Here is a 26890-nt window from a genome sequence, read left to right on the forward strand (position 1 = left end):
TTCGTTTGGTTTAAAAATATAAATTAAATCAAATTAAAATTAATTCAAACTAAACTTGTTTAGTTTCATATATCTCCTTCATCGCCTGTATTAGCTAGATTTGTTCCTCTACCTTCTTCACTCTTCTACTCAGCCCGAGCCTCTAAGTAGTCCTTATATCTCCTCAAGATCTTTCCTCGCTGCAAGAAAAGGGTTTGGTTCGGGCAGCTGGAATAAGAAACGCATTCACTCATACGACAATCTTACCATACAGTATCTGACTAATCTTGTCTCATAGGACAATCTTTCCACACAGTAGCTGACTAATCTTTTCTATTTATATTTATGTTCACCTGCTGCATGTCTTTTATGGTTTGATTTTGTTTAAAAAATATAAATTAAATCAAATTAAAAATAATTCAAACTAAACTTGTTTGGTTACATATATCTCCTGCATCGCCTGTATTAGCTAGATTTGTTTCCCTATCTTCTTAACTTTTCTACTCAGCCCGAGCCTCTAAGTAGTCCTTATATCTCCTCAAGATCTTTCCTCGCTCCAAGAAAAGGGTTTGGTTCGGGCAGCTGGAGCAAGAAATGCATTCACTCATAGGACAATCTTTCCATACAGTAGCTGACTAATCTTTTCTATTTATGTTTATGTTCACCTGCTGCATGTCTTTTATGGTTTGGTTTGGTTGAAAAAATATAAATTAAATCAAATTAAAATTAATTCAAACTAAACTTGTTTGGTTCCATATATCTCCTGCATCACCTGTTTTAGCTAGATTTGTTCCTCTATATTCTTCACTCTTCTACTCAGCCCGAGCATCTATGTAGTCCTTATATCTCCTCAAGCGCTTTCCTCGCTGCAAGAAAATGGTTTGGTTCGGGCAGCTGGAGCAAGAAACGCATTCACTCATAGGACAATCTTTTCATACAGTAGCTGACTAATCTTTTCTATTTATGTTTATGTTCACCTGAATCTTTTCTATTTATGTTTATGTTCACTTGCTGCAAGTCTTTTATGGTTTGCTTTGGTTTAAAAAATATAAATTAAATCCAATTAAAATTATTTCAAACTAAACTTGTTTGGTTCCATATATCTTCTGCATCGTCTCTATTAGCTAGATTTGTTTCCCTATCTTCTTAACTTTTCTACTCAGCCCGAGCCTCTAAGTAGTCCTTATATCTCCTCAAGATCTTTCCTCGCTACAAGAAAAGGGTTTGGTTCGGGCAGCTGGAGCAAGAAATGCATTCACTCATAGGACAATCTTTCCATACAGTAGCTGACTAATCTTTTCTATTTATGTTTATGTTCACCTGCTGCATGTCTTTTATGGTTTGGTTTGGTTGAAAAAATATAAATTAAATCAAATTAAAATTAATTCAAACTAAACTTGTTTGGTTCCATATATCTCCTGCATCACCTGTTTTAGCTAGATTTGTTCCTCTATATTCTTCACTCTTCTACTCAGCCCGAGCATCTATGTAGTCCTTATATCTCCTCAAGCGCTTTCCTCGCTGCAAGAAAATGGTTTGGTTCGGGCAGCTGGAGCAAGAAACGCATTCACTCATAGGACAATCTTTTCATACAGTAGCTGACTAATCTTTTCTATTTATGTTTATGTTCACCTGAATCTTTTCTATTTATGTTTATGTTCACTTGCTGCAAGTCTTTTATGGTTTGCTTTGGTTTAAAAAATATAAATTAAATCCAATTAAAATTATTTCAAACTAAACTTGTTTGGTTCCATATATCTTCTGCATCGTCTCTATTAGCTAGATTTGTTTCCCTATCTTCTTAACTTTTCTACTCAGCCCGAGCCTCTAAGTAGTCCTTATATCTCCTCAAGATCTTTCCTCGCTACAAGAAAAGGGTTTGGTTCGGGCAGCTGGAGCAAGAAATGCATTCACTCATAGGACAATCTTTCCATACAGTAGCTGACTAATCTTTTCTATTTATGTTTATGTTCACCTGCTGCATGTCTTTTATGGTTTGGTTTGGTTGAAAAAATATAAATTAAATCAAATTAAAATTAATTCAAACTAAACTTGTTTGGTTCCATATATCTCCTGCATCACCTGTTTTAGCTAGATTTGTTCCTCTATATTCTTCACTCTTCTACTCAGCCCGAGCATCTATGTAGTCCTTATATCTCTCAAGCGCTTTCCTCGCTGCAAGAAAATGGTTTGGTTCGGGCAGCTGGAGCAAGAAACGCATTCACTCATAGGACAATCTTTTCATACAGTAGCTGACTAATCTTTTCTATTTATGTTTATGTTCACCTGAATCTTTTCTATTTATGTTTATGTTCACTTGCTGCAAGTCTTTTATGGTTTGCTTTGGTTTAAAAAATATAAATTAAATCCAATTAAAATTATTTCAAACTAAACTTGTTTGGTTCCATATATCTTCTGCATCGTCTCTATTAGCTAGATTTGTTTCCCTATCTTCTTAACTTTTCTACTCAGCCCGGGCCTCTAAGTAGTCCTTATATCTCCTCAAGATCTTTCCTAGCTGCAAGAAAAAGGTTTGGTTCGGGCAGCTGGAGCAAGAAATGCATTCACTCATAGGACAATCTTTCCATACAGTAGCTGACTAATCTTTTCTATTTATGTTTATGTTCACCTGCTGCATGTCTTTTATGGTTTGGTTTGGTTGAAAAAATATAAATTAAATCAAATTAAAATTAATTCAAACTAAACTTGTTTGGTTCCATATATCTCCTGCATCACCTGTTTTAGCTAGATTTGTTCCTCTATATTCTTCACTCTTCTACTCAGCCCGAGCATCTATGTAGTCCTTATATCTCCTCAAGCGCTTTCCTCGCTGCAAGAAAATGGTTTGGTTCGGGCAGCTGGAGCAAGAAACGCATTCACTCATAGGACAATCTTTTCATACAGTAGCTGACTAATCTTTTCTATTTATGTTTATGTTCACCTGAATCTTTTCTATTTATGTTTATGTTCACTTGCTGCAAGTCTTTTATGGTTTGCTTTGGTTTAAAAAATATAAATTAAATCCAATTAAAATTATTTCAAACTAAACTTGTTTGGTTCCATATATCTTCTGCATCGTCTCTATTAGCTAGATTTGTTCCTCTATCTTCTTCACTATTCTACTCAGCCCGGGCCTCTACGTAGTCCTTATATCTCCTCAAGCGCTTTCCTAGCTGCAAGAAAAAGGTTTGGTTCGGGCTGTTGGAGCAAGAAACGCATTCACTCATAGAACAATCTTTCCATACAGTAGCTGACTAATTTTTTCTATTTATGTTTATGTTCACCTAAATCTTTTCTATTTATGTTTATGTTCAACTCCTGCATGTCTTTTACGGTTTGGTTTGGTATAAAAAATATAAACTAAATCAAATTAAAATTAATTCAAACTAAACTTCTTTGGTTCCATATATCTCCTGTATCGCCTGTATTAGCTAGATTAATTCAAACTAAACTTCTTTGGTTCCATATATCTCCTGTATCGCCTGTATTAGCTAGATTTGTTCATCTATCTTCTTCATTCTTCTACTCAGTCCGACCCTCTTACTAGTCTTTATATCTCCTCAAGCGCTTTCCTCGCTGCAAGAAAAAGGTTTGGTTCAAGCAGTTGGAGGAAGAAACGCATTCACTCATACGACAATCCTTCCATACAGGTTAGATTATTTTTTATTTATTCTTTAAAATACTATTAATTAATAATTTTATATTCATAATTTTTTATGTTTTTTAGTTCTATGCGATTCTTTTTTTTTTTTGGGTATAAAAACCAGTAATCCAGAAACATCATGCACGTCTTACACCTCACAAAATATAACTGGAAATTTCTAGAAGGTGTACACAAATAAACCCTAGATCTAGCAAAAAAAATAAATAATTAAAAATAAAAAAGTAAATAAAACACAAAAGATTTAATAATTTCAAAAAAAAAATTAAAATCCTACCAACAAAATTTAATTTCAATCAGATCGTGAATAAAATCTGTAAAAATCACAGATGAATCCAAGCACACCTTAGAAAGAGATTAAAAAGAAATACATGGCTGAACTTGAGAGTGTGTTGTTCACCAACGAGCTGGAGATTAGCGGAGACAAAAACAAGCATGCCAGTAACAGGACCAGAAAGCTGGCAATCAATGGTGATGATGAGATGCTTGCATTGCTGAAAAACAGAGCAATAAGTTAGCAATGATATTCTATGATCCTATTAATTTCAATCAAATTGTTTTTTTTCCTTTTTCCAAAACTGCAGCTAGCTGGGCAATTTTTTTGTAGGTGCACTATCTCAAGGGGTGTTATAAAAAAAAAGCTGCATCATAAAAAATCAAGTCACCAACGGGAAAACTGATACCTTAAAGGTACTTCTTTGATTCCCGCCATGATATGTTGTTTTCTCTAGATGTATTTGTGCAATATGTATTCCATTAGATATTCATGCGTGCAATTTGCTTTGTGTGCATTTGATAAAATTCATTTATATAACCATTGATTTTATAGAGTTTACGCAAGCATCTACTAGAGGAACTTGAACAGACTTTTCCAGACGAAGTTGAATCATACAGGAAGATACGTGCAGTGTCAGCTGCTGTAAGTTATATTTATGACTTTGTTGGATGGATTTCTCAGCAATGCAAATACTTAAGCATGAGATTTATTATGGTGGGGAACAACAATCCTTAATGTTTTTTGTTATGATGAACAGTGAAATTATTGAAGCAGCTAGTATTTATTAACCTACCAAACCGGAAAAAAACCGAGTCAAACCAAAAAAACTGAGCCAAACTGAAAAACCGAGTCAAACTGGTTTGAACTGGTTTTGTCCAAAAAAACTAAATCGAATCGAAACCGGTTGATTTGAACCGGTTTCGGTTCGGTTCGATTTGTTTTTATTTTAAAAATTTCGGTTTGGTTACTTTTTTTTCATAAAACCGAACCAAACCGAAAATGATCACATCTAACTTATGGTTGTCATGATATTGTTAATTGTTGATTAGTTGTCGATCGGTAAGTTAGATTAGTGCTATGTTACAATTTATAAAGTGTTGTTGATTTTGATGCTTTCTAGACATGAGTATTAGTACAAGTCTAAAAAGAATCATGCACCATGTTGGACTTAATTACTTTGATGACAATATTATCTCAAAAAAAATAGAAAAATCACTATAACTCCAACTCCTTTTCATCTTTCTTTAATGTTTTTTTTAGTATTTATTGATTTTTTCAAAGATCTTTTGCAATCCTTACTTCCATAAATTATGTTTGATTCTTAAATTTGGCATAATGTTAAACATTTTTCTTAGTGGTGGCTTTCGTCACTTGTCTGAATCTAGATTGCTAATAGTTTGTAGATTTATTCTAGATATTTCAATATTGGAGATGTGTGTCCATGGTTTTTAGTTAATACTTACTATATTATTTTTACATAAATTTAATTTAAGTTTTTTAAAAATATCAATTGATATTTTGGATTGTTTCTATGATTTTATAATACTATAAAAATATTTTTTAATTTATCTTTAAATTTTTTCATCTCAAACTTTAGCTAGATAAGTTATATTTATATTTTTCATTTAGAAAAATAAAAATTATATTTACTTAGCGAGTATAATTAACCTTGAAATAAAAAAAAATATAAAATAAAAAAAGGATAGCTATAGTAAACATTTGCAAATGTATTTATTTTTTGTTTTTTATAGAAAAAATCAGCTTTTTAAAAAAAATCAATTTTAACAACTCTTATTTGATTTATCAGTTCTTATATTTTTAGTATATTTTATTAAACATAGACCTTATTTTTATATTTTTTAATTAAAAAATTTATGTCACTGGAAAATGAGTCTACAATGTCATTGTTTTTTTACATAAAAATGAACTTGAAATCATATTCACAATATAGCGTAGATGTACTAACTAGCTAGTTTTATTTCTAAATGATTTTTTAGATAAATAAGTGCCGTGATTTTTAACCACTAGTCCCTCCTTGAATTTACATGTATAGGAATATCTATGAATTATGATATTCTTAATTAACATCATGCATTAACATACAGTCTAGTTAACACAAAATTAAGTTAAACGGGATTCAAAACCAAAAACTATGAAAATGCTCGGTTTTTATCCCTTCAATATTCAAACCCAAATCCTATAAATATTTTAATGGATCCATTCATGCGTATGAATTTGATTGTTCACAAGGTTATGGTATTTATTTCTTCATTTTCCCATTAATATTTAGGCTTGTTTGTTTGTTAGGAAATATTTTTTTTTTTTGAAAAATGGTTTCCAAAAAAAATAGTTCTAGAATTGGAGTTATTTGTTTATATTTGGCAGTGTCATAGAAAAAAATAGGTTAAGAAATAATTTCTAGTGTTTAGCTATATTGTGAAAAATAAGTTAGAAAATAACTTATTTAATAATATTTTTTTCAAGTTTATTAAAACAATAAGGATCAAATCTGACAGATAAAAAATTTAATAAAAAATAAAATTAAAAAAAAACATAATTTCAAAAAAAAATTACAATCAAAAGAAAATTGATGAAATCTTATAGATTAAAAAAATTAATATATGATGAAATTGAAAATCAATTAATTTCATAAATTATTTCAAATAAAATAAATGGTAAACAAAAGAATATAAATAAAATATGATAGATAAAAAAATTTAATTAAGAAAAGAATAAGAAAAAAAATATTAATTAAAATAATAAAGATTAAAGTTGGTATAAAAATCAAATTGTAAAAGATAAAATAAAAAAAATATTCAAAACAAAATATATGAATATGAAAAAAATAAGTTGAGAAATAATTTCTAGTGTTTAGCTATATTGTGAAAAATAAGTTAGAAAATAATTTATTTAATAATATTTTTTACAAGTTTATTAAAAAAATAAAGATCAAATCTGACAGATAAAAAATTTAATAAAGAATGAAATTAAAAAATATATAATTTCAAAAAAAAATTACACTCAAAAGAAAATTGATCAAATCTTATAGATTAAAAATTAATAGATGATGAAGTTGAAAACTAATTAATTTCATAAATTTTTTCAAATAAAATAAATGGCAATAAAATGAATATAAATTAAATATGATAGATAAAAAAATTTAATTAAGAAAAGAATAAGAAAAAAAAATATTAATTAAAATAGAAAAGATTAGTCAGCTATTGTATAGAAAGATTGTCCTATGAGTGAATGCGTTTCTTGCTCCAGCTGCCCGAACCAAACCCTTTTCTTGCAGCGAGGAAAGCGCTTGAGGAGATATAAGGACTACTTAGAGGCTCAGGCTGAGTAGAAGAGTGAAGAAGATAGATGAACAAATCTAGCTAATACAGGCGATGCAGGAGATATATGGAACTAAACTTGATGCAGGAGATATATGGAACTAAACAAGTTTAGTTTGAATTAATTTTAATTTGATTTAATTTATATTTTTTAAACCAAACCAAAGCATAAAAGACATGCAGCATGTGAACATAAACATAAATAGAAAAGATTAGTCAGCTACTGTATGGAAGGATTGTCGTATGAGTGAATGCATTTCTTGCTCTAGCTGCACCAACCAAAACCTTTTCTTACAGCGAGGAAAGCGCTTGAGGAGATATAATGACTACTTAGAGGCTCGGGCTGAGTAGAAGAGAGAAGAAGATAGAGGAACAAATCTAGGTAATACAAGCGATGCATGAGATATGGAACTAAAGAAGTTTAGTTTGAATTAATTTTAATTTGATTTAATTTATATTTTTTAAACCAAACCAAACCATAAAAGACATGCAGCATGTGAATATAAACATAAATAGAAAAGATTAAGTCAGCCACTGTATGGAAGGATTGTCCTATGAGTGAATGCGTTTCTTGCTCCAGCTGCCCGAACCAAACCCTTTTCTTGCAGCGAGGAAAGCGCTTGAGGAGATATAAGGACTACTTAGAGGCTCGGGCTGAGTAGAAGAGTGAAGAAAATAGAGGAACAAATCTAGCTATTACAGGCGATGCAGGAGATATATGAAACTAAACAAGTTTACTTTGAATTAATTTTAATTTGATTTAATTTATATTTTTTAAACCAAACCAAATCATAAAAGACATCCAGCAAGTGAACGTAAACATAAATAGAAAAGCTGCAGTTTGAGTGAAATTAATGGAATCCCAGAATATCATTGTTAAACTTATTGCTCTCCCTTTCCAGCAGTGCAAGCATCTCATCACCACCGTTGATTGTCAGCTTTCTGGTCCTGCTGCTGGCATGCTTGTTTGTCTCCGCTATTTTCCAGCTCGTCGGTGAACAACACACTCTCAAGTTCAGCCATATATTTCTTTTTAATGTTTATATTAACTTTGGTCATCATTTTATGATTGTTATTTGATTTTCTCTTATCATTAATTAAATTTTTTTATCTATCAGATTTGGTTCTCATTCTTTTGATTGTTATTTTTTTTATTTGAAATAATTTATGAAATTGTAATTTTTTTAATCTCATCTTTCAAATTTTTTATGTATTAGATTTGATCTCTATTATTTTGATTGTTATTTATTTTATTTGAGATAATTTATGAACTTAGATTTTTTTTAATTTTATTTGAATTCAACTTTTTAATTTGTAAGATTTATTCCTCATTATTTTAATAAACTTGAAAAAAATATTAACAATTTATTTTTCAACTTATTTTCCATGGCATGATCAAATACTAAAAGTATTTTTCAATTTATTTTCCATGATACTATCAAACATCGGAAAATACTTAACTTTTTAGAAAACTCCTTTTCAAAATAAAACTATTTTCCGACAAACAAACAGACCTACATAAACTGGTTCTACTCTCATGTTTCATTCACATGTACCTCTTCATCTTTGGGTTGAGTCCTTCTCCAAGAGCATGTTATCTCATCAATTGTCTCTCATCGTCGGTTGTTGCTGTCAAGACTCCTTATGAAATTCTACATGGTAAACTTCCATCTTATTCTTCACTTCATACATTTGTTTGTTCCTTTTTTCCTTTTTCCTTTTCACATGATTATATGCCCCATAAATTATCACCTTGGTCTCTTCCTTGTGTTTTTATTGGATATAGTCATTTTCATAAGGGTTTTCGTTGCTAGGATAAGAAAACCAGCCGGGTTTATGTGTCTCGCCATGTTTAGTTTTTCTCACCATGTTTCTTGATCCTAGTTATGCATTTCACATCTCTAATAGGAAGATGAAAATGATAAATCCTTGGTGATCCTTGAAGTCCTAACAACAATTGTGTGATTAGAATTCACATTTTCCTCCACAACCCCTCCTTATTAACCATGCATGTGTAATGCATGAATATTTGGTGCAGCACTGATTTGAGTATACTGATCATCCACTAGGGATAGTTGTCCAAATTATAATCTCAGTCAATGGAGAAGGAATCAACTCTTCTATTCCTAAGGTGGTGGACATCAAGAGGTTATAATTAGGAAATTATTTCTCAATTTTTTTTTTATATTCATATATTTTGTTTTGAATAAATTATTCTGCATATTTTATTTTCATCTTCATATTTTTTGTTTTGAATATTTTTTTAATTTTATCTTTTACAATTTGATTTTTATACCAACTTTAATCTTCATTATTTTAATTAATATTTGTTTTTTTTATTCTTTTCTTAATTAAATTTTTTTATCTATCATATTTAATTTATATTCTTTTGATTACCATTTATTTTATTTGAAATAATTTATGAAATTAATTGGTTTTCAATTTCATCATATATTAATTTTTTTAATCTATAAGATTTGATCAATTTTCTTTTGATTGTAATTTTTTTTGAAATTATTTTTTTTTTAATTTCATTATTTATTAAATTTTTTATCTGTCAGATTTGATCCTTATTGTTTTAATAAACTTGTACAAAATATTATTAAATAAGTTATTTTCTAACTTATTTTTCACAATATAGCTAAACACTAGAAATTATTTCTCAACTTAGTTTTTTCATATTCATAGATTTTGTTTTGAATAAGTTATTCTGCATATTTTATTTTCATATTCATATATTTTGTTTTGAATATTTTTTTAATTTTATCTTTTACAATTTGATTTTTATACCAACTTTAATCTTCATTATGTTAATTAATATTTGTTTTTTCTTATTCTTTTCTTAATTCAATTTTTTTATCATTCATATTTAATTTATATTCTTTTGATTACCATTTATTTTATTTGAAATAATTTATGAAATTAATTGATTTTCAATTTCATCATATATTAATTTTTTTAATCTATAAGAGCTGATCAATTTTGTTTTGATTGTAATTGATTTTTGAAATTATGTTTTTTTTTAATTTCATTCTTTATTAAATTTTTTATCTGTCAGATTTAATCCTTATTGTTTTAATAAACTTGAAAAAAATATTATTAAATAAGTTATTTTCTAACTTATTTTTCACAATATAGCTAAACACTAGAAATTATTTCTCAACTTATTTTTTTCTATGACACTGCCAAATATAAACAAATAACTCCATTTCTAGAAAAAAAAAAATTGAAACCATTTTTCAATAAAAAAATATTTCCTAACAAACAAACAAGCCTAAATATTAATATTAATGGGAAAAGGAAGAAATAAATATCATAACCTTGTAAACAATCAAATGCATACGCATGAATGGATCCATTAAAATATTTATAGGATTTGGGTTTGAATATTGAAGGGATAAAAACCGAGCATTTTCATAGTTTTCGGTTTTGAATCCAGTTTAACTTAATTATGTGTTAACTAGACTGTATGTTAATGCATGATGTTAATTAAGAATATCATAATTCATAGATATTGCTATACATGTAAATTCAAGGAGGGACTAGTGGTTAAAAATCATTTAGAAATAAAACTAGCTAGTTAGTACATCTACGTTATATTGTGAATATGATTTCAAGTTCATTTTTATGTAAAAAAAACAATGACATTGTAGACTCATTTTCCAGTAACATAAATTTTTTAATTAAAAAATATAAAAATAAGATCTATGTTTAATAAAATATACTAAAAATATAAGAACTGATAAATCAAATAAAGAGTTGTTAAAATTGATTTTTTTTAAAAAAACTGATTTTTTCTATAAAAAACAAAAAATAAATACATTTGCAAATGTTTACTATAGCTATCCTTTTTTCATTTTATATTTTTTTTTTATTTCAAGGTTAATTATACTCGCTAAGATCTTTGAAAAAATCAATCAATACTAAAAAAAACATTAAAGAAAGATAAAAAGGAGTTGGAGTTATAGTGATTTTTCTATTTTTTTTGAGATAATATTGTCATCAAAGTAATTAAGTCCAACCTGGTGCATGATTCTTTTTAAACTTGTACTAATGCTCATGACTAAAAAGCATCAAAATCAACAGCACCTTATAAATTGTAACATAGCACTAATCTAACTTACCGATCGACAACTAATCAACAATTAACAATATCATGACAACCATATCTTAGAAGTGATCGTTTTCGGTTCGGTTCGGTACAGTTTTATCAAAAAAAAGTAACCAAAACAAAAATTTTTAAAATAAAAACAAACCGAACCGAACCGAAACCGGTTCAAACCAACCAGTTTCAGTTCGGGTTTGGTTTTCTTGGACAAAACCGGTTCAAACCAGTTTGGCTCGGTTTTTCAGTTTGGCTCAGTTTTTTTGTTTGACTCGGTTTTTTTCCGATTTGGTAGGTTAATAAATATTAGCTGCTTCAATAATTTCACTGTTCATCATAACAAAAAAACATTAAGGATTGTTGTTCCCCACCATAATAAATCTCATGCTTAAGTATTTGCATTGCTGAGAAATCCATCCAACAAAGTCATAAATATAACTTACAGCAGTTGACACTGCACGTATCTCCCTGTATGATTCAACTTCGTCTGGAAAAGTCTGTTCAAGTTCCTCCAGTAGATGCTTACGTAAACTCTATAAAATTAATGGTTATATAATGAATTTTATCAAATACATACAAAGCAAATTGCACGCATGAATATTTAATGGAATACATATTGCACAAATACATCCAGAGAAAATAGCATATCATGGCGGGAATCAAAGAAGTACCTTTAAGATATCAGTTTTTCCTTTGGTGACTTGATTTTTTGTGATCCAGCTTTTTATAACACCCCTTGTGATAGTGCACCTACAAAAAAATTACCCAGCTAGCTGCAGTTTTGTAAAAAGGAAAAAAAACAATTTGATTGAAATTAATAAGATCCTAGAATATCATTGCTAACTTATTGCTCTCTTTTTCAGCAGTGCAAGCATCTCATCATCACCATTGATTGCCAGCTTTCTGGTCCTGTTACTGGCATGCTTGTTTTTGTTTACGCTAATCTCCAGCTCGTCAGTGAACAACACACTCTCAAGTTCAGCCATGTATTTCTTTTTAATCTCTTTCTAAGGTGTGCTTGGATTCATCTGTGATTTTTACAGATTTTATTCACGATCTGATTGAAATTAATTTTTGTTGTTAGGATTTTTTTTTTTTTTTGAAATTATAAAATCTTTTGTGTTTTATTTACTTGTTTATTTTTAATTATTCATTTGTTTTGCTAGATCTAGGGTTTATTTGTGTGCACCTTCTAGAAATTTCCAGTTATATTTTGTGAGGTGTAAGACGTGCATGATGTTTCTGAATTACTGGTTTTTATACCCAAAAAAAAGACTCGAATGGAACTAAAAAACATAAAAAAAAAAACATGAATATAACATTATTAATTAATAGTATTTAAAAGAATAAATAAAAAATAATCTAACATGATAAATCTTGATCCTCTCTGCCAGTGCCAATCCAGAGAAAGGGAGATGATCACGAGGTGTCTACCGCCAAAGAAAAGATTAGTCAACTACTATATAGAAGGATTGTCCTATGAGTGAATGCGTTTTTTGTTCCAGCTGCCCGAACCAAACCTTTTTCTTGCAACGAGGAAAGCGCTTGAGGAGATATAAGGACTACTTAGAGGCTTAGGCTGAGTAGAAAAGTGAAGAAGATAGAAGAACAAATCTAGTCAATAAAGGCGATGCAGAAAATATATGGAACTAAATAAGTTTAGTTAGTTTGAATTAATTTTAATTTGATTTAATTTATTTTTTTAAACCAAACCAAACCATTAAAGACATGCAGCACATGAACATAAACATAAATAGAAAAAATTCAGGAGAACATAAACATAAATAGAAAAGATTAGTCAGCTACTGTATGCAAAGATTGTCCTATGAGTGAATGTGTTTCTTGCTCCAGCAGACCGAACCAAACCTTTATATTGCAGCGAGGAAAGCGCTTGAGGAGATATAAGGACTACTTAGAGGCTCGGGATGAGTAGAAGAGTGAAGAAGATAGAGGAACAAATCTAGCTAATACAGGCGATGCAGAAGATATATGGAACTAAACAAGTTTAGTTTGAATTAATTTTAATTTGATTTAATTTATATTTTTTAAACTAAACCAAACCATAAAAGACATGCAGCAGGTGAACATAAACATAAATAGAAAAGATTAGTCAGCTACTGTATGGAAAGATTGTCCTATGAGTGAATGCGTTCCTTACTCCAACTACCCAAACCAAACCCTTTTCTTGCAGCGAGGAAAGCGCATGAATAGATATAAGGACTACTTAGAGGCTCGGGCTGAGTAGAAGAGTGAAGAAGATAGAGGAACAAACCTAGCTAATACAGGCGATGCAGGAGATATATGGAACCAAACAAGTTTAGTTTGAATTAATTTTAATTTGATTTAATTTATATTTTTTAAACCAAACCAAACCATAAAAGACATGCAGCATGTGAATATAAACATAAATAGAAAAGATTACGTCAGCTACTGCATGGAAGGATTGTCCTATGAGTGAATGCGTTTCTTGCTCCAGCTGCCCGAACCAAACCATTTTCTTGCAGCGAGAAAAGCGCTTGAGGAGATATAAGGAATAGTAAGAGGGTCGGGCTGAGTAGAAGAGTGAAGAAGATAGATGAACAAATCTAGCTAATACAGGAGATGCAGGAGATATATGGAACCAAACAAGTTTAGTTTGAATTAATTTTAATTTGATTTAATTTATATTTTTTAAATCAAACCAAACCATAAAAGACATGAAATAGGTGAACATAAAACATAAACAGAAAAGATTCAGGTGAACATAAACATAAATAGAAAAGATTAGTCAGCTACTGTATGGAAAGATTGTCCTATGAGTTAATGCGTTTCTTGCTCCAGCTGCCCGAACCAAACCCTTTTCTTGCAGCGAGGAAAGCGCTTGAGGAGATATAAAGACTACTTAGAGGCTTGGGCTGAGTAGAAGAGTGAAGAAGATAGAGGAACAAATCTAGCTAATACAGGCGATGCAGGAGATATATGGAACCAAACAAGTTTAGTTTGAATTAATTTTAATTTGATTTAATTTATATTTTTTCAACCAAACCAAACCATAAAAGACATGCAGCAGGTGAACATAAACATAAATAAAAAAGATTAGTCACCCACTGTATGAAAGGATTGTCCTATGAGTGAATGTGTTTCTTGCTCCAGCTGCCCGAACCAAACCCTTTTCTTGTAGCGAGGAAAGCGCTTGAGAAGATATAAGGACAACTTAGAGACTCAGGCTGAGTAGAAGAGTTAAGAATAGAGGAACAAACCTAGCTAATACAGGCGATGTAGGAGATATATGGAACCAAACAAGTTTAGTTTGAATTAATTTTAATTGGATTTAATTTATATTTTTTAAACCAAACCAAACCGTAAAAGACATGCAGCAGGTGAACATAAACATAAATAGAAAGATTCAGGTGAACATAAACATAAATAGGAAAGATTAGTCAGCTATTGTATGGAAAGATTGTCCTATGAGTGAATGCATTTCTTGCTCCAACTGCCCGAGCCAAACCCTTTTCTTGCAGCGAGGAAAGCACTTGAGGAGATATAAGAACTGCTTTGAGGCTCGGGCTGAGTAGAAGAGTGAAGAAAATAGAGAAAAAAATCTAGCAAATACAGGCGATGCAGGAGATATATGGAACCAAACAAGTTTAGTTTGAATTAATTTTAATTTGATTTAATTTATATTTTTTCAACCAAACCAAACCATAAAAGACATGCAGCAGGTGAATATAAACATAAATAGAAAAGATTAGTCAGCTACTGTATGGAAAGATTGTCCTATGAGTGAATGAGTTTCTTGCTCCAGCTGCCCGAACCAAACCCTTTTGTTGTAGCGAGGAAAGCGCTTGAGGAGATATAAGGATAACTTAGAGCATCGGGCTGAGTAGAAGAGTGAAGAAGATAGAGGAACAAACCTAGTTAATACAGGCGATGCAGGAGATATATGGAACCAAACAAGTTTAGTTTGAATTAATTTTAATTGGATTTAATTTATATTTTTTAAACCAAACCAAACTATAAAAGACATGCAGCAGGTAAACATAAACATAAATAGAAAAGATTCAGGTGAACATAAACATAAATAAGAAAGATTAGTCAGCTACTGTATGGAAAGATTATCCTATGAGTAAATGCGTTTCTTGCTCCAGCTGTCCAAGCCAAACCCTTTTCTTGCAGCGAGGAAAGCACTTGAGGAGATATAAGAACTGCTTTGAGGCTCGGGCTGAGTAGAAGAGTGAAGAAGATAGTGAAACAAATCTAGCTAATACAGGCGATGCAAGAGATATATGGAACCAAACATGTTTAGTTTGAATTAATTTTAATTTGATTTAATTTATATTTTTTCAACCAAACCAAACCATAAAAGACATGCAACAGGTGAACATAAACATAAATAGAAAAGATTAGTTAGCTACTGTATGGAAAGATTATCCTATGAGTGAATGCGTTTCTTGCTCCATCTGCCCGAACCAAACCCTTTTCTTGCAGCTAGGAAAGCGCTTGAGGAGATATAAGAACTACTTAGAGGCTTGGGCTGAGTAGAAGAGTTAAGAATAGAGGAACAAACCTAGCTAATACAGGCGATGCAGGAGATATATGGAACCAAACAAGTTTAGTTTGAATTAATTTTAATTTGATTTAATTTATATATTTTAAACCAAATCAAACCATAAAAGACATGCAGCATGTGAACATAAATATAAATAGAAAAGATTAGTCAACTACTGTATGGAAGGATTGTCCTATAAGTGAATGCGTTTCTTGCTCCAGTGCAGCGAGGAAAGCGCTTGAGGAGATATAAGAACTACTTAGAGGCTCGGGCTGAGTAGAAGAGTGTAGAAGATAAAGGAACAAATCTAGCTAATACAGTCATGCAGGAGACATATGAAACTAAACAAGTTTAGTTTGAATTAATTTTAATTTGATTTGATTTATATTTTTTAAACCAAACCGATCATGTACAGCCGTAATTTTTACAAATATGTAATTAATCAATTTGACTGTAAAATGAAATCTTTCTAATTTCATGGAGGGACGGAATTCAACAACGCTCACTTTACAAATCTTTTTGAGCCAAACCAACGCCCGCTTTACTTCTTTTCTTCTTGAAAATAGTATTGTAAAGTGAGCGTTAATTAATCAATTTGACTGTAAAATGAAATCTTTTTAATTTGATGGAGGGACGGAATTAACCAACGCTCACTTTACAAATCTTTTTGAGCCAAACCAACGCCCGCTTTACTTCTTTTCTTCTTGAAAATAGTATTGTGCAACGTATAGCTTCTCTTTATACCCCTGATCAAAATGGTATTATGAAAAGAAAACATTGTCGTATTATGATCTTTAATGAAAGGTATATTTTTAAAAATTATATTTTAAATTTTTTTATATTTATTTGTTATTATAAATGGTGGTCAACGAAAAACACTTTACAATCAAAAAACATTTGGCTTGGTTTTCAAGAAAGTGTTGATTTATATTAATTTAATTATCTTCTAATTCTGTTAAATAGATTTTTCTAAAAAATATTTTTAAATAATCACCAACGGAATTACATACGGTATTTCTGTCAGTTACATGACAAGCTTCCCGAGGAAAATACTGATGGAATGAAGAGGGTAATTTTTTTTTTCACACTTTTCCTGTCAGTAAATCCATCAATAATAATATATTTTTTATTACCGACGAACTCACCGACAAGTCAAAAAATTACCGATGAGAATTTTACCGACGAAGCATTTTCGTCTGTGATCTCATCGGTAGATTAATTACCAATAAAATTATAGTACAAATACCGATTGAAAAATCCAATCAGTAAATATAAGAATTTTGGTAGTGTCCTTGGTATTTTCAAACAAGAAAAAAAGTTGGGTAAATTTTTTTTGTTATAAATTAGAAAATGTAAGCTTTTGATGTGTGTTTAGTATTGACCCATAAGAGAAAAGAGAATATATATATATATATATATATATATATATATATATATATATATAAAATCATGATCAGATCCAAATTAAGTCCGTCCATTTTATATTATTAGAAAAATAATATTTTTTTTATTATCAAAACAATTTTCTATCATCTTTCTTCTTATCTAAAGTAAGTAATTATTATCCAAATTAAGGACGTTCATAATTCTATGTTATTAGAAAATACTAGTTCTAAATTTTATATCATCTTTCTTGTTATATAAATTAATAAATTATTATCTTAATATATCAACAAACTCAAAAGGAAAAACCTTAAAAATGACCTTCAACTATATAAATAGTCATAGTCTCGATTTTGTCATCCAAAAAATTGCATGAATTTTGACTTAAGTTTCAAAAGCTTTTAATTAAATAATCTTTCTATCCATATGTGACTGAATTTTATCCAAATTTTCTTTTAGACACACACACACAAATGACCTAGGAACCAAACACTTTTTGTAAAGGAATGCTCAAAATTATAAGGATGCCATTCAGAAATCCAATTATAAGGATGCTCAAAACAAACACTATTTCAATAATTAGAGGGTATATTCACGTTTTAGGTTACAAAAGAGGCTTCAGACACAGAACAGAGCTAAGCCCATCTTTCTTCTTTTAATTTGAAAATAATATTAGGAATTAGACTGACCTCATCAATGCTCTTTCTATATTTGGTGTCACGCGGTGCAGATTCATTGATGGGTTCTCCTCCCTACCGTTTGATCAAATTATGTTTGATTTCAACCCTTGACTGTTTAACCTTGAAAATACAAAAAAAAAAAATTCCTAATGTATAATCAACTTTCCGTTCTATACTGCACATTTTATTTTCACATTCAAGTTATTATGATTAATTATCCATGGAAACTTAAAAACCATGGACACACATCTCTAATATTGAAATATCTAGAATAAGTCAACACAGGTTGGGATTGAGAGATTGAGAGAGTTGGATTGGGTTAATCCAATATTATATACCTACAAACTAATAGCAATTTAGATTCAGACAATGACGAAAGTCACCACTAAAAAAAATGTTTAACATTATGCCTAATATCTAGAATAAGTAAGGATTGCAAAAGATCTCTGAAAAAATCAATTCATTACTCAAAAGAAACATTAAAGAAAGACGAAAAGGAGTTGGAGTTATACTGATTTTTCTATTTTTTTGAGATAATATTGTCATCAAAGTAATTAAATCCAACCTAGTGCATGATTCTCCTTAGACTTGTACTAGTGCCCACGTCTAGAAAGCATCAAAATCAACAGCACCTCATAAATTGTAACATAGCACTAATCTAACTTACCGGCCACTAATTAACAATTAACAATATCATGACAACCACAACTTAGGGGTGATCATTTTTTGATCGGTTTTTGCTCGGTTTGGTTTGGTTTTTTTCCAGTTTGGTAGGTTAATAAACACTAGCTGCTTCAATAATTTCACTGTTCATCATAACAAAAAACATTAAGGATTGTTGTTCCCCACCATAATAAATCTCATGCTTAAGGATTTGCATTGCTGAGAAATCCATCCAACATGTCATAAATATAACTTACAGCAGCTGACATTGTACGTACCTCCCTGTATGATTCAACTTCGTCTGGAAAAATGTGTTCAAGTTTCTCCAGTAGATGCTTGCGTAAACTCCATCAAATCAATGGTTATATAATGAATTTTATCAAATACACACAAAGCAACTTGCACGCATAAATATCTAATGGAATACATATTGCAAAAATACATGCAGAGAAAACAACATATCATAGTGGAAAACAAAGAAGTACCTTGAAGGCATCAATTTTTCCTTTGGTGACTTGATTTTTTGTGACGCAATCCCTTGTGAATTCATCTGGATTCTTCCCCATCAATCAAACTAAGCACAAAGCAGTAAACTTACTATCAGTTTGCCAATGCCGACAAGCTGGAATTGGTTCATCTCAAATAACAAATCACAAAGATACACTCACTTCAAGACCTCCATAGGAACCTCAATGTTGCACCTTTCAGACAATTTAACCATATTGTCCAGCTCAGTAACAAAGACCATTGCTGCAAAATCACACCGTTATATCATAACACAATGCATCGAGTAACAAACCAAAACAAAGGATTGATAGAAAAGTACAATCTCTGTAGAAGAGGAAGCTGTGAAGTAGTGTTGATTAATCAGACAGAGCAGAGGATTTCAAAGTAAATGAGGAAACATTTAAGTACCAATCATTTAATAAAAAAGAGGATTTCAAAGTAAATGAGGAAACATTTAAGTACCAATCATTAAATAAAAAAATATCTTCGCACCAACAGAAAGAAATTGTAAAGCCCTTAAATTTCAATTCAAAGAAAACGAAAAGAAGAAAAAATCATAATTTTAAACAAGCGTGAAAAACATATAAAATCTCTTTTTGAGCATCAAAAACTCTGTTTCTTATGACAAAATCATTTTCTTGGAATATCTAAGAAGATATTGCCCCTCCAGGTTCACTCACAATGTTCCTATCATCCGTGTATCCACTCAAAAGCCTTACCAAAGAGCTCACCTCAGCTGCCATATTCACAAAAAAAGAGCTCCTTTTCTTCTTCTTCACAACAGCAACAGCTGCTAGAGAGACAAAGGGAGAGTGGGTGATCTGTGTTAAATAGAGAGTCACGTGTTAATGTATATGAGAGGGGAGCTGGAATATAAAATTATAAATAGAGGGATAGGCATATGCCACGTTATGAATATTTAGAAAAGTGGTTAGTGTTGATTATTACTGTGTGAATTTTGAATTTCCTAATACTCCTTTGATTAATTGTTTCATTAATTGTTTTAATTTAATTTAATTATGGTATGTGGATGGAGTTGGGGAGGAGAATTCAAAGAAAGGGAGGCGCCTAAATAAATGCTAGCATTTAATGCTTTGATATACCAGTCTACATTTTTTGCTCTTAATACTGACATACTATGAAGAGACTGTTAGGTAAAGCTGATGGAGTTGACCAAGAGTCTTCTGTATGGAATCAATAACTTGGTTCAAATTCTGCTTCGGATCATCCACTGCTGCTGCTGTATCATTCAATGGAGTGGCCAACATTCCATTACCTCCACTCCCCAACACTGTATTCTGCGACGAATCCATTTTGAACAATGCGCCTGTCCAAAGAAAAACAATAAATAGGCCATTGAACATACAGTAAAGAAATTGACAAAATTAAGCAAACAAATGATCAACCACGGCATATACAGAATATAGGGTCCCCTCAAATTTTGTCAAAGCTTCGGAATTCATCCGACAGCCTTAAATTAAAGTTCCGAGCTTTACAAATGAAACAAATCAATGAAAACATACATATATGTTCAGAACATTAAACAAACACTAACGTTTTCCAAATGCATCCAAAATCCTAAAACTGAAAACCCACCAAAAAAAAATTGATAATCTAGCTCCATAATTCCATTACTATATTACAGTTAGCAAGAACCAGATCATAAAATTTAAAAAATAAAAATAAAAAACAGTATAGTGAAAATTAATGAGTTCTACGCGAACCCTGACTGTAAAAGCAAACAAATGACCAAAAACTCAACTTCAAAAAAACGAAACTGGGATTGCTTTACCTGTTGAAATTGGCAAGGGATCTCTGTTGCTTTTGGGTTTTCAGCAGGGAGAGCAATCTCTGTCGAGAAGGAAACAAAAGTTAGTTCTTCTACTCACATGCCGTTTACATTTTATCTACATTGAACCACAGGTTGCTCATATGACTGGGTTTTGGGCAAACCTCTTATAAGTCCCTACCCTTTGAGGTAAATCTTGATTAGCTCCCCATCCTAATTTTCATCTCAATTAGGTCCCTAATGTATGCATGAATTTTTAATCAGATACTTCTTTCGCTTTTAGCCAACAAATGAGTGATCACATTTTTAAAAAAATAACCACATGCTTGCATTGGGAAAAATTATGACAATTACCAAGCGGATAATAAAAATTTGGATGCTTAATTTTTATGAATTATTGGTTAGACCAGAATTGCATAAAATTATTTATGGGGCTTCACCAAACTTTATAATCAATGACTTCAAATTCCATCATGTATATTCTCCCTGACTAGATAAATATAATTTATCATAGCCAGATGCTGCAAGCCGGCAGACTGAAGCCACCTAGCCATAACCGCATCACACAGAGATTAAATAAACAAATAAAACGAAAAAAATTAACAATGCAAAACGAAAAAAATAATTAATTCAAAAAAATAATTCAAATCCAAAAGAGAACATGAAACGAAATTCAAACAAAATCCCGATCTTATCACACGCTTCTCTTTTCTTCGATTTTGTTTACGAGAGATGAAGTTGTGAATTGAGAGAGATCTGCCAAGTGAGAGAGATATCTTTGACGCAGATCTGAAGCTGATGAAGAAGTAGTGAAAGCGGAACCCTTTTTTTTATATATAATCTTTTGGAAATAAGAGCGTCGTTGGAAATGGTTTGCCATTTGAGAGAAGAAATATCTAACTAGACTGCACAAAAATTAGTAAAATACCGTATATATTACCAACCTCTAGTATTGCATTTATATTCCCATCAGGAGGAGGACAAGGTTCATACTGTCGTGGTCCAGTGTTACTTGCACTAAAGTATCCTGTATTCTGCTGCTTTGAATTTCCAGTGGGGAGATCAGGTCCACTGCCATCTTTTTTCAACCAGTTCCCTGATTTTTCTGATTTTTCTTCTCTGGATCCTTTTCTGCGGGTTGGTGACACCTTCGGCGCTTTCTCTTCTGTATCAACTGAGTGCTGGGTGTACAATGAATGGACCTTTTGACTAGTCAAGCCACCAAAGGAACTGTTACTTTCATACCTCTCCCTGTCTGCTAAGCCAGAAGTCAACCCGCTTTCTTCTCGTCCGTTGTATGAAAAACCTGATGTAAAACTTGAGGGCTGTTTATCATAATCAACAGTATGATTGAAGGATGGAGTTTCTTTTTCCACAACCCTTCTACCCATATCTGGCACTTTGACCTCTTGTTGCTCATAAACACCATCAACATCAGCAGAGACTGGCAGAGATGATGTAGAGGAAGCATCCTTTTTAGTTGGTGGTAATGAACTTACAGCCTGATCCTTTTTTGCATTTCCACTTTTAGAAAGACTTCTAACCCTGTCATTTAAATAAGAATGCTTATCATTGAAGGGACAGGAGACCACTGCAACTATATTTCAGTTGAAGCAATAGGAACACGCTTACCTATCTGCATATCTCAATGTATTGAGTGTATGTTCACATGAGCCGGCATTTGGGGATATGCAAGAGATCATAACTGTCCCAGAGTTGCCCACAAAAGAATCACGGAGTACTTCTGTGAGCTTGCTCCCTCGGAATGGTATATGGATCTGGTCATTGTCCAGAGCACGAATGCACTCCTTGAGAGCCAAAAGGCTCTTGTTGATTTCTGCACCTTCAATCCTGCAAAAAACCATATGGAGCATCAGGAAGTGCAAAACTGCCTTCCCAACAACAATCCAAAGCCATAGTGATTGTTGAACTACCACATCAGACAAGAAAACTTTTTGCAACGAGTATAACATATCCATCATCAGTGGTCATGAGGATGGACATCAGGCAAGATGATAATGCCAATCAAGTTTATGCTGTTTTATGTAGCATATGGAGAATGAATCCCATCGGTACAAGACTGGCATTGCTAGTTTAGGTGCCAGGAACCAGAAAAAAACGCACAAGTTTTAGAGAAGTCTTAATGTGGATCTCTTACTGAATCTTTAAATTACCCCCACAGCAAACATAATGCAATGGATCAAGATACCAAAAAAATAACAAGACCTGACTCTCCTAAAAAAAACCTAGATAGTACGAGCTAAAATCCAGCACCTTAATTAGAAGAAAATTAGCTCGCCTACCTCCAGCTCAATGAATTCTAAACATGTGTATGGGATACTCAGCTGATTGTTGGCCCCAATTAACCATGCAATGCCAAAGAGGCAACCAGATTGCAAAAGATAGCATTACCAGTCTTCATCACAAAACCAAAATCCATTGAATAGTTGAACACTGCCTGACAGAGGTGCAGGAATAATGGGAAGATCTCTGAAAAAATTCATTCTCGGAAATTTTGAAATTTTATTTGTCTTACATAATAAACTCGTTTACCTTAAAATCCTGAAGGTTTCTTCAGAAAATTAACTTTACCAAACAAAGTAACTGCTTCAGACATAATAAATGAGTAATTAGCATCTCTACCATAGAAATTTGTATTTTTCTGTCCCCAAATTCTTTAGACAGACCAAGCTGGAAAGAGAAAAAAATCTGGCGAAACCCGCCCTATTGGCACACTAGTCATGCAGCAAAAACAGGCCTTGATGTTGTTGATCAACAGATCGTATTTGATTGACATGAAATGATAAATGGATTCTTAAAAACTCAAGCAATGGAGTAGAGTCAGTAATTAACAAAAACCAGAGTAATAAACTTGAAGTTAGAGCAAGAGAAGAGATGAAGAGTATGGTTCAGATAAAGGGTACCTTGTTTGCCGGTCATTGTCAGTGGTGTCTGCGCCTCGTTCACTGCCAGCAAGATCAATAAATGAAATTTTCCCAACTACTTTTCCACTTTTAGACTCATTCACATCATTGTTCCTCCTGGAGTCCTTTACTTCGCTGTGCTTCTTAACGGCGAGTTGTAAAATAGCATGTGATCTTGAAGATTCTTCATTGGCACCAGTAGATCCTGTACTTCTGGCAGCAATCCCCCTCTCAATATATTCCTTGACAATTTGTACATCAGAAACTTCAAATTCTTGCAGTCCAACAATGCAAACTTGTTGCCTACCATCTTCTCTCATACAAAGTTTCCTAATTGAGAAGAACAATTGAATTCAGCATACGTGGTTGAACTCATTAACCATTCACACTTCAAGACTTTTAGACACATGAATGAACACATACATAAAAATTATTCTGAAGAAAACATACAGAAAAGATAATGCCTGCTTGACAAGGGACAATGCTGCTTCTATGGTTACACTTCAATTAACTCAAGTTACGAAGCTAGCCCAAAATTTTTTTAAGAAAAAAAGTGAAGAAATTACCGTCTATAAATGGATGTTACAGATTCAAAGTGCAGGTAAAATTACAAAGCAAATGGATATTATAGAATTATTGTTAAAGAAAAAAAGTCCTTTTTATTACTTCTTATGCCACAACCGCACTGGAGAAAATTATACAAATGTGACTTTTAAGTCACCATAGCAAGCACCCACAGAACACAGTGACTGAGGAATCATATCAGCCAAGGTTTCAAGTCATATTTAGCCCCATTACAAACTGAATCTAATAGATTTCCAAGTTCTGAAGACAGTTTTTTTAAGGAAAAAAAATGTAATAAACCAGTTTGAACAGGGAAACACTAACTTTCTTTCACTGAGAAGATCGAAGAGTTTTCCACCATATATTTCAAAAAAGCTAAGCCACAATTTGAATCTCTGATTATGATAAACTGGCTGACGCAACAATCTAACAAGGTCTTCAGCAGCTCTAAGAGGCAGGGGCTGCATTGTGAATGTCTTTCCACTACCTGAAATAAAAGCAGCATCAGGATTTCAGCTGTGCAGAAGAGTTTGAACTGAACTTGACTTCAGAAAGAGGCAGCATCTTTGATACAAAAACTTCAAAGTCGAGATAAGTAATGAATCAACACCCCCCTCCATGGCTTCCACCACAGGGAAACCAAAACAAATGTGAAGAAGGTGAAAACAAGTGAAAGCAAGAGAAGAGGTCATCAAGCGGACTCTTACTGGCGGCGGCGGCGGTAATCTTAGAGCAAGGAGGAGGGGAAGCAAGGACATGCTCTTGCTGGTGATGATACTCACCGGAAACTGTCACATTCCGGCAAAAATCCATGGCCAAGAAAGGGAAATTAATGTTTGAAACGAACAAGAAGCACAAGGAGAAAGTGAGAGAGAAAGTGAGGGGAAAGGAAAGAAAGAAAAAGGGAAATGGCGCAGTGTCTCAACGAGAGTTAGCCCTTTTATGGCCTGAGTTTTCTGTCGGCATATAAAGCTAAAGAAACAATCAAAGTTACAAAGTTGGCAGTAGTTTTTTTAAAAAAAAAAATTAACACAGTAAACTTAAAATTTTAAAAGAATAATACTGCTCGAAAAAACAATTGATGAAATATTATACTTTAATTATTTTTAGGTTTTAAAGAACTAATGAATGTAAAAATAAAAAGAAAAATTGTAATTTTAGAATAAAAACAATTTGATAATTTTTTTTTATAGCTTTAGTAGTATCATTCCTTCCCAACCACCATACCTCTGAAAATACAATCAATTTCAGAACTTTTTCATAACTTGATTACTTATTACATTTAATATCTGTCACCAAACATTATATTAAATGCATGGTTTGGCTTGACAATTCATTTTCTAGCCATTCTAAAATATAAAATTATTTTTTATATTAGTACATCAAAAAAATATTAATTTAAAATAAAAAAAATAAAAAACATTTTCAAAACACAATGTAAAACAAAAACAGAATATATATATATATATATATATATATTATACATGCTCAATGTTATGTCATAGTGAAGAAAGTAAATAAATGTATACTATATATATATTCATTTTTCTGTGTGCTAAAATACATTCCTTTTAAAGTCTCTAAACAAGCAACATAGTCTACACCCACTTACTATCTTTGTTATCGTATTTGGAAAGGGTAGATGGGAAAGTTTAAATGAATTTAAGAACCCAAAACAGCCATTTTCTGTATGAATTCGTGCAAAGTTATTGAAAAAACTTGTTTTTTTATAACTAAAACAATATTTTTAGGTAAAAAGTTAGAGATTAGTGTTTGTGTGCAATTTCTTCCGGACATGGCTGCCAAGTTTACTATAAACATCTTTTATTATTATTTTTGAAATTTTTTTATTTTATAAAATAAATCTATTTATAAAATAGTTTTAGAATGAACTTTTTTTATTTTTAAAATATAAAATATATAAAAATATATCATTACTATCTTCATATATTTTGTTCTGAGTCAATAACATAACACTATATTACCGTGATATAGCAACCCATGGGGTCGGACATTGTAATTTTTAAGTTTCGTGTATTGTACTATCAAGATTCCCAAACCAATGGAACCCAAGAATTGCGAGAAATTTATGGTTTGAGAGGGTTTAAATTGAGATATCATTGGGATTCATTACTCTGTAATTTGCCACTATCAACATGCATGAGTCTTGTTTGATGTAGTGGGTATAATAGTAATTGTTTTTTAAAGTATTTTTATTTAAAAATATATTAAAATAATATTTTTTTTATTTTTTAAAATTATTTTTGATATCAATAAATTTAAATAATTTAAAAATATTAAATAATTTTAATCTAAAATAAAAAACATTTAAATTTTTTAAAAAAATATCTTTGAAACCAAACGGATTCATCCTCATTGCCATTTTCTTTTAATGGACATGTGACTGCTACAAGAAGATGGGTTCGCTTTGATGAACGCCAGGTAACGTCATGTCCAAAAACTACATTAGGGTGACACAACACGCGTGAGGC

The 26890-nt window shown here is 31.4% G+C and overlaps 1 protein-coding gene across 22 annotated transcripts; it reads right to left on the reverse strand.

Moving 5' to 3' along the window:
* Window positions 1-3865: 3865 nt before the first annotated feature.
* Window positions 3866-25339, reverse strand: LOC18101778 (kinesin-like protein KIN-13A). Of its 22 annotated transcripts, none has more exons than XM_052454971.1 (14): window positions 25106-25339; window positions 24723-24885; window positions 23835-24164; window positions 22543-22761; window positions 21855-22455; window positions 20914-20972; window positions 20259-20448; window positions 19853-19942; window positions 19283-19364; window positions 18893-19188; window positions 12728-12939; window positions 12032-12110; window positions 11804-11893; window positions 3866-4134 (listed from the first exon to the last, which is right to left on the reverse strand). In XM_052454971.1, exons 1-7 carry the CDS (start codon window positions 25209-25211, stop codon window positions 20394-20396), a joined length of 1533 nt encoding a protein of 510 aa, XP_052310931.1. In that variant the 5' UTR covers window positions 25212-25339; the 3' UTR covers window positions 3866-4134; window positions 11804-11893; window positions 12032-12110; window positions 12728-12939; window positions 18893-19188; window positions 19283-19364; window positions 19853-19942; window positions 20259-20393. The 22 variants fall into 22 exon arrangements, with proteins under 22 accessions (XP_052310931.1, XP_052310943.1, XP_052310947.1 ...); XM_052454983.1 differs by lacking the exon at window positions 3866-4134 and adding an exon at window positions 21092-21456 and having other exon boundaries at window positions 11657-11893; XM_052454987.1 differs by lacking the exon at window positions 3866-4134 and adding an exon at window positions 21092-21147 and having other exon boundaries at window positions 11657-11893; window positions 25106-25338.
* Between the last annotated feature and the right edge of the window lie 1551 nt (window positions 25340-26890).

Source organism: Populus trichocarpa, chromosome 8 (genome assembly GCF_000002775.5).
Source record: "Populus trichocarpa isolate Nisqually-1 chromosome 8, P.trichocarpa_v4.1, whole genome shotgun sequence".
In the NCBI taxonomy this organism is placed as follows: Eukaryota; Viridiplantae; Streptophyta; class Magnoliopsida; order Malpighiales; family Salicaceae; genus Populus; species Populus trichocarpa.

Coding starts and splice junctions, on each gene's coding strand:
- LOC18101778 (XM_052454971.1), bottom strand. CDS start 25,211: ATGGATTTTTGCCGGAATGTGACAGTTTCCGGTGAGTATCATCACCAG. Junction 22,762..23,834: donor GACAATGACCGGCAAACAAG/GTACCCTTTATC, acceptor GGTTTTTTGCAG/GATTGAAGGTGCAGAAATCA. Junction 20,449..20,913: donor TCCCTTGCCAATTTCAACAG/GTAAAGCAATCC, acceptor TTCTTTGGACAG/GCGCATTGTTCAAAATGGAT.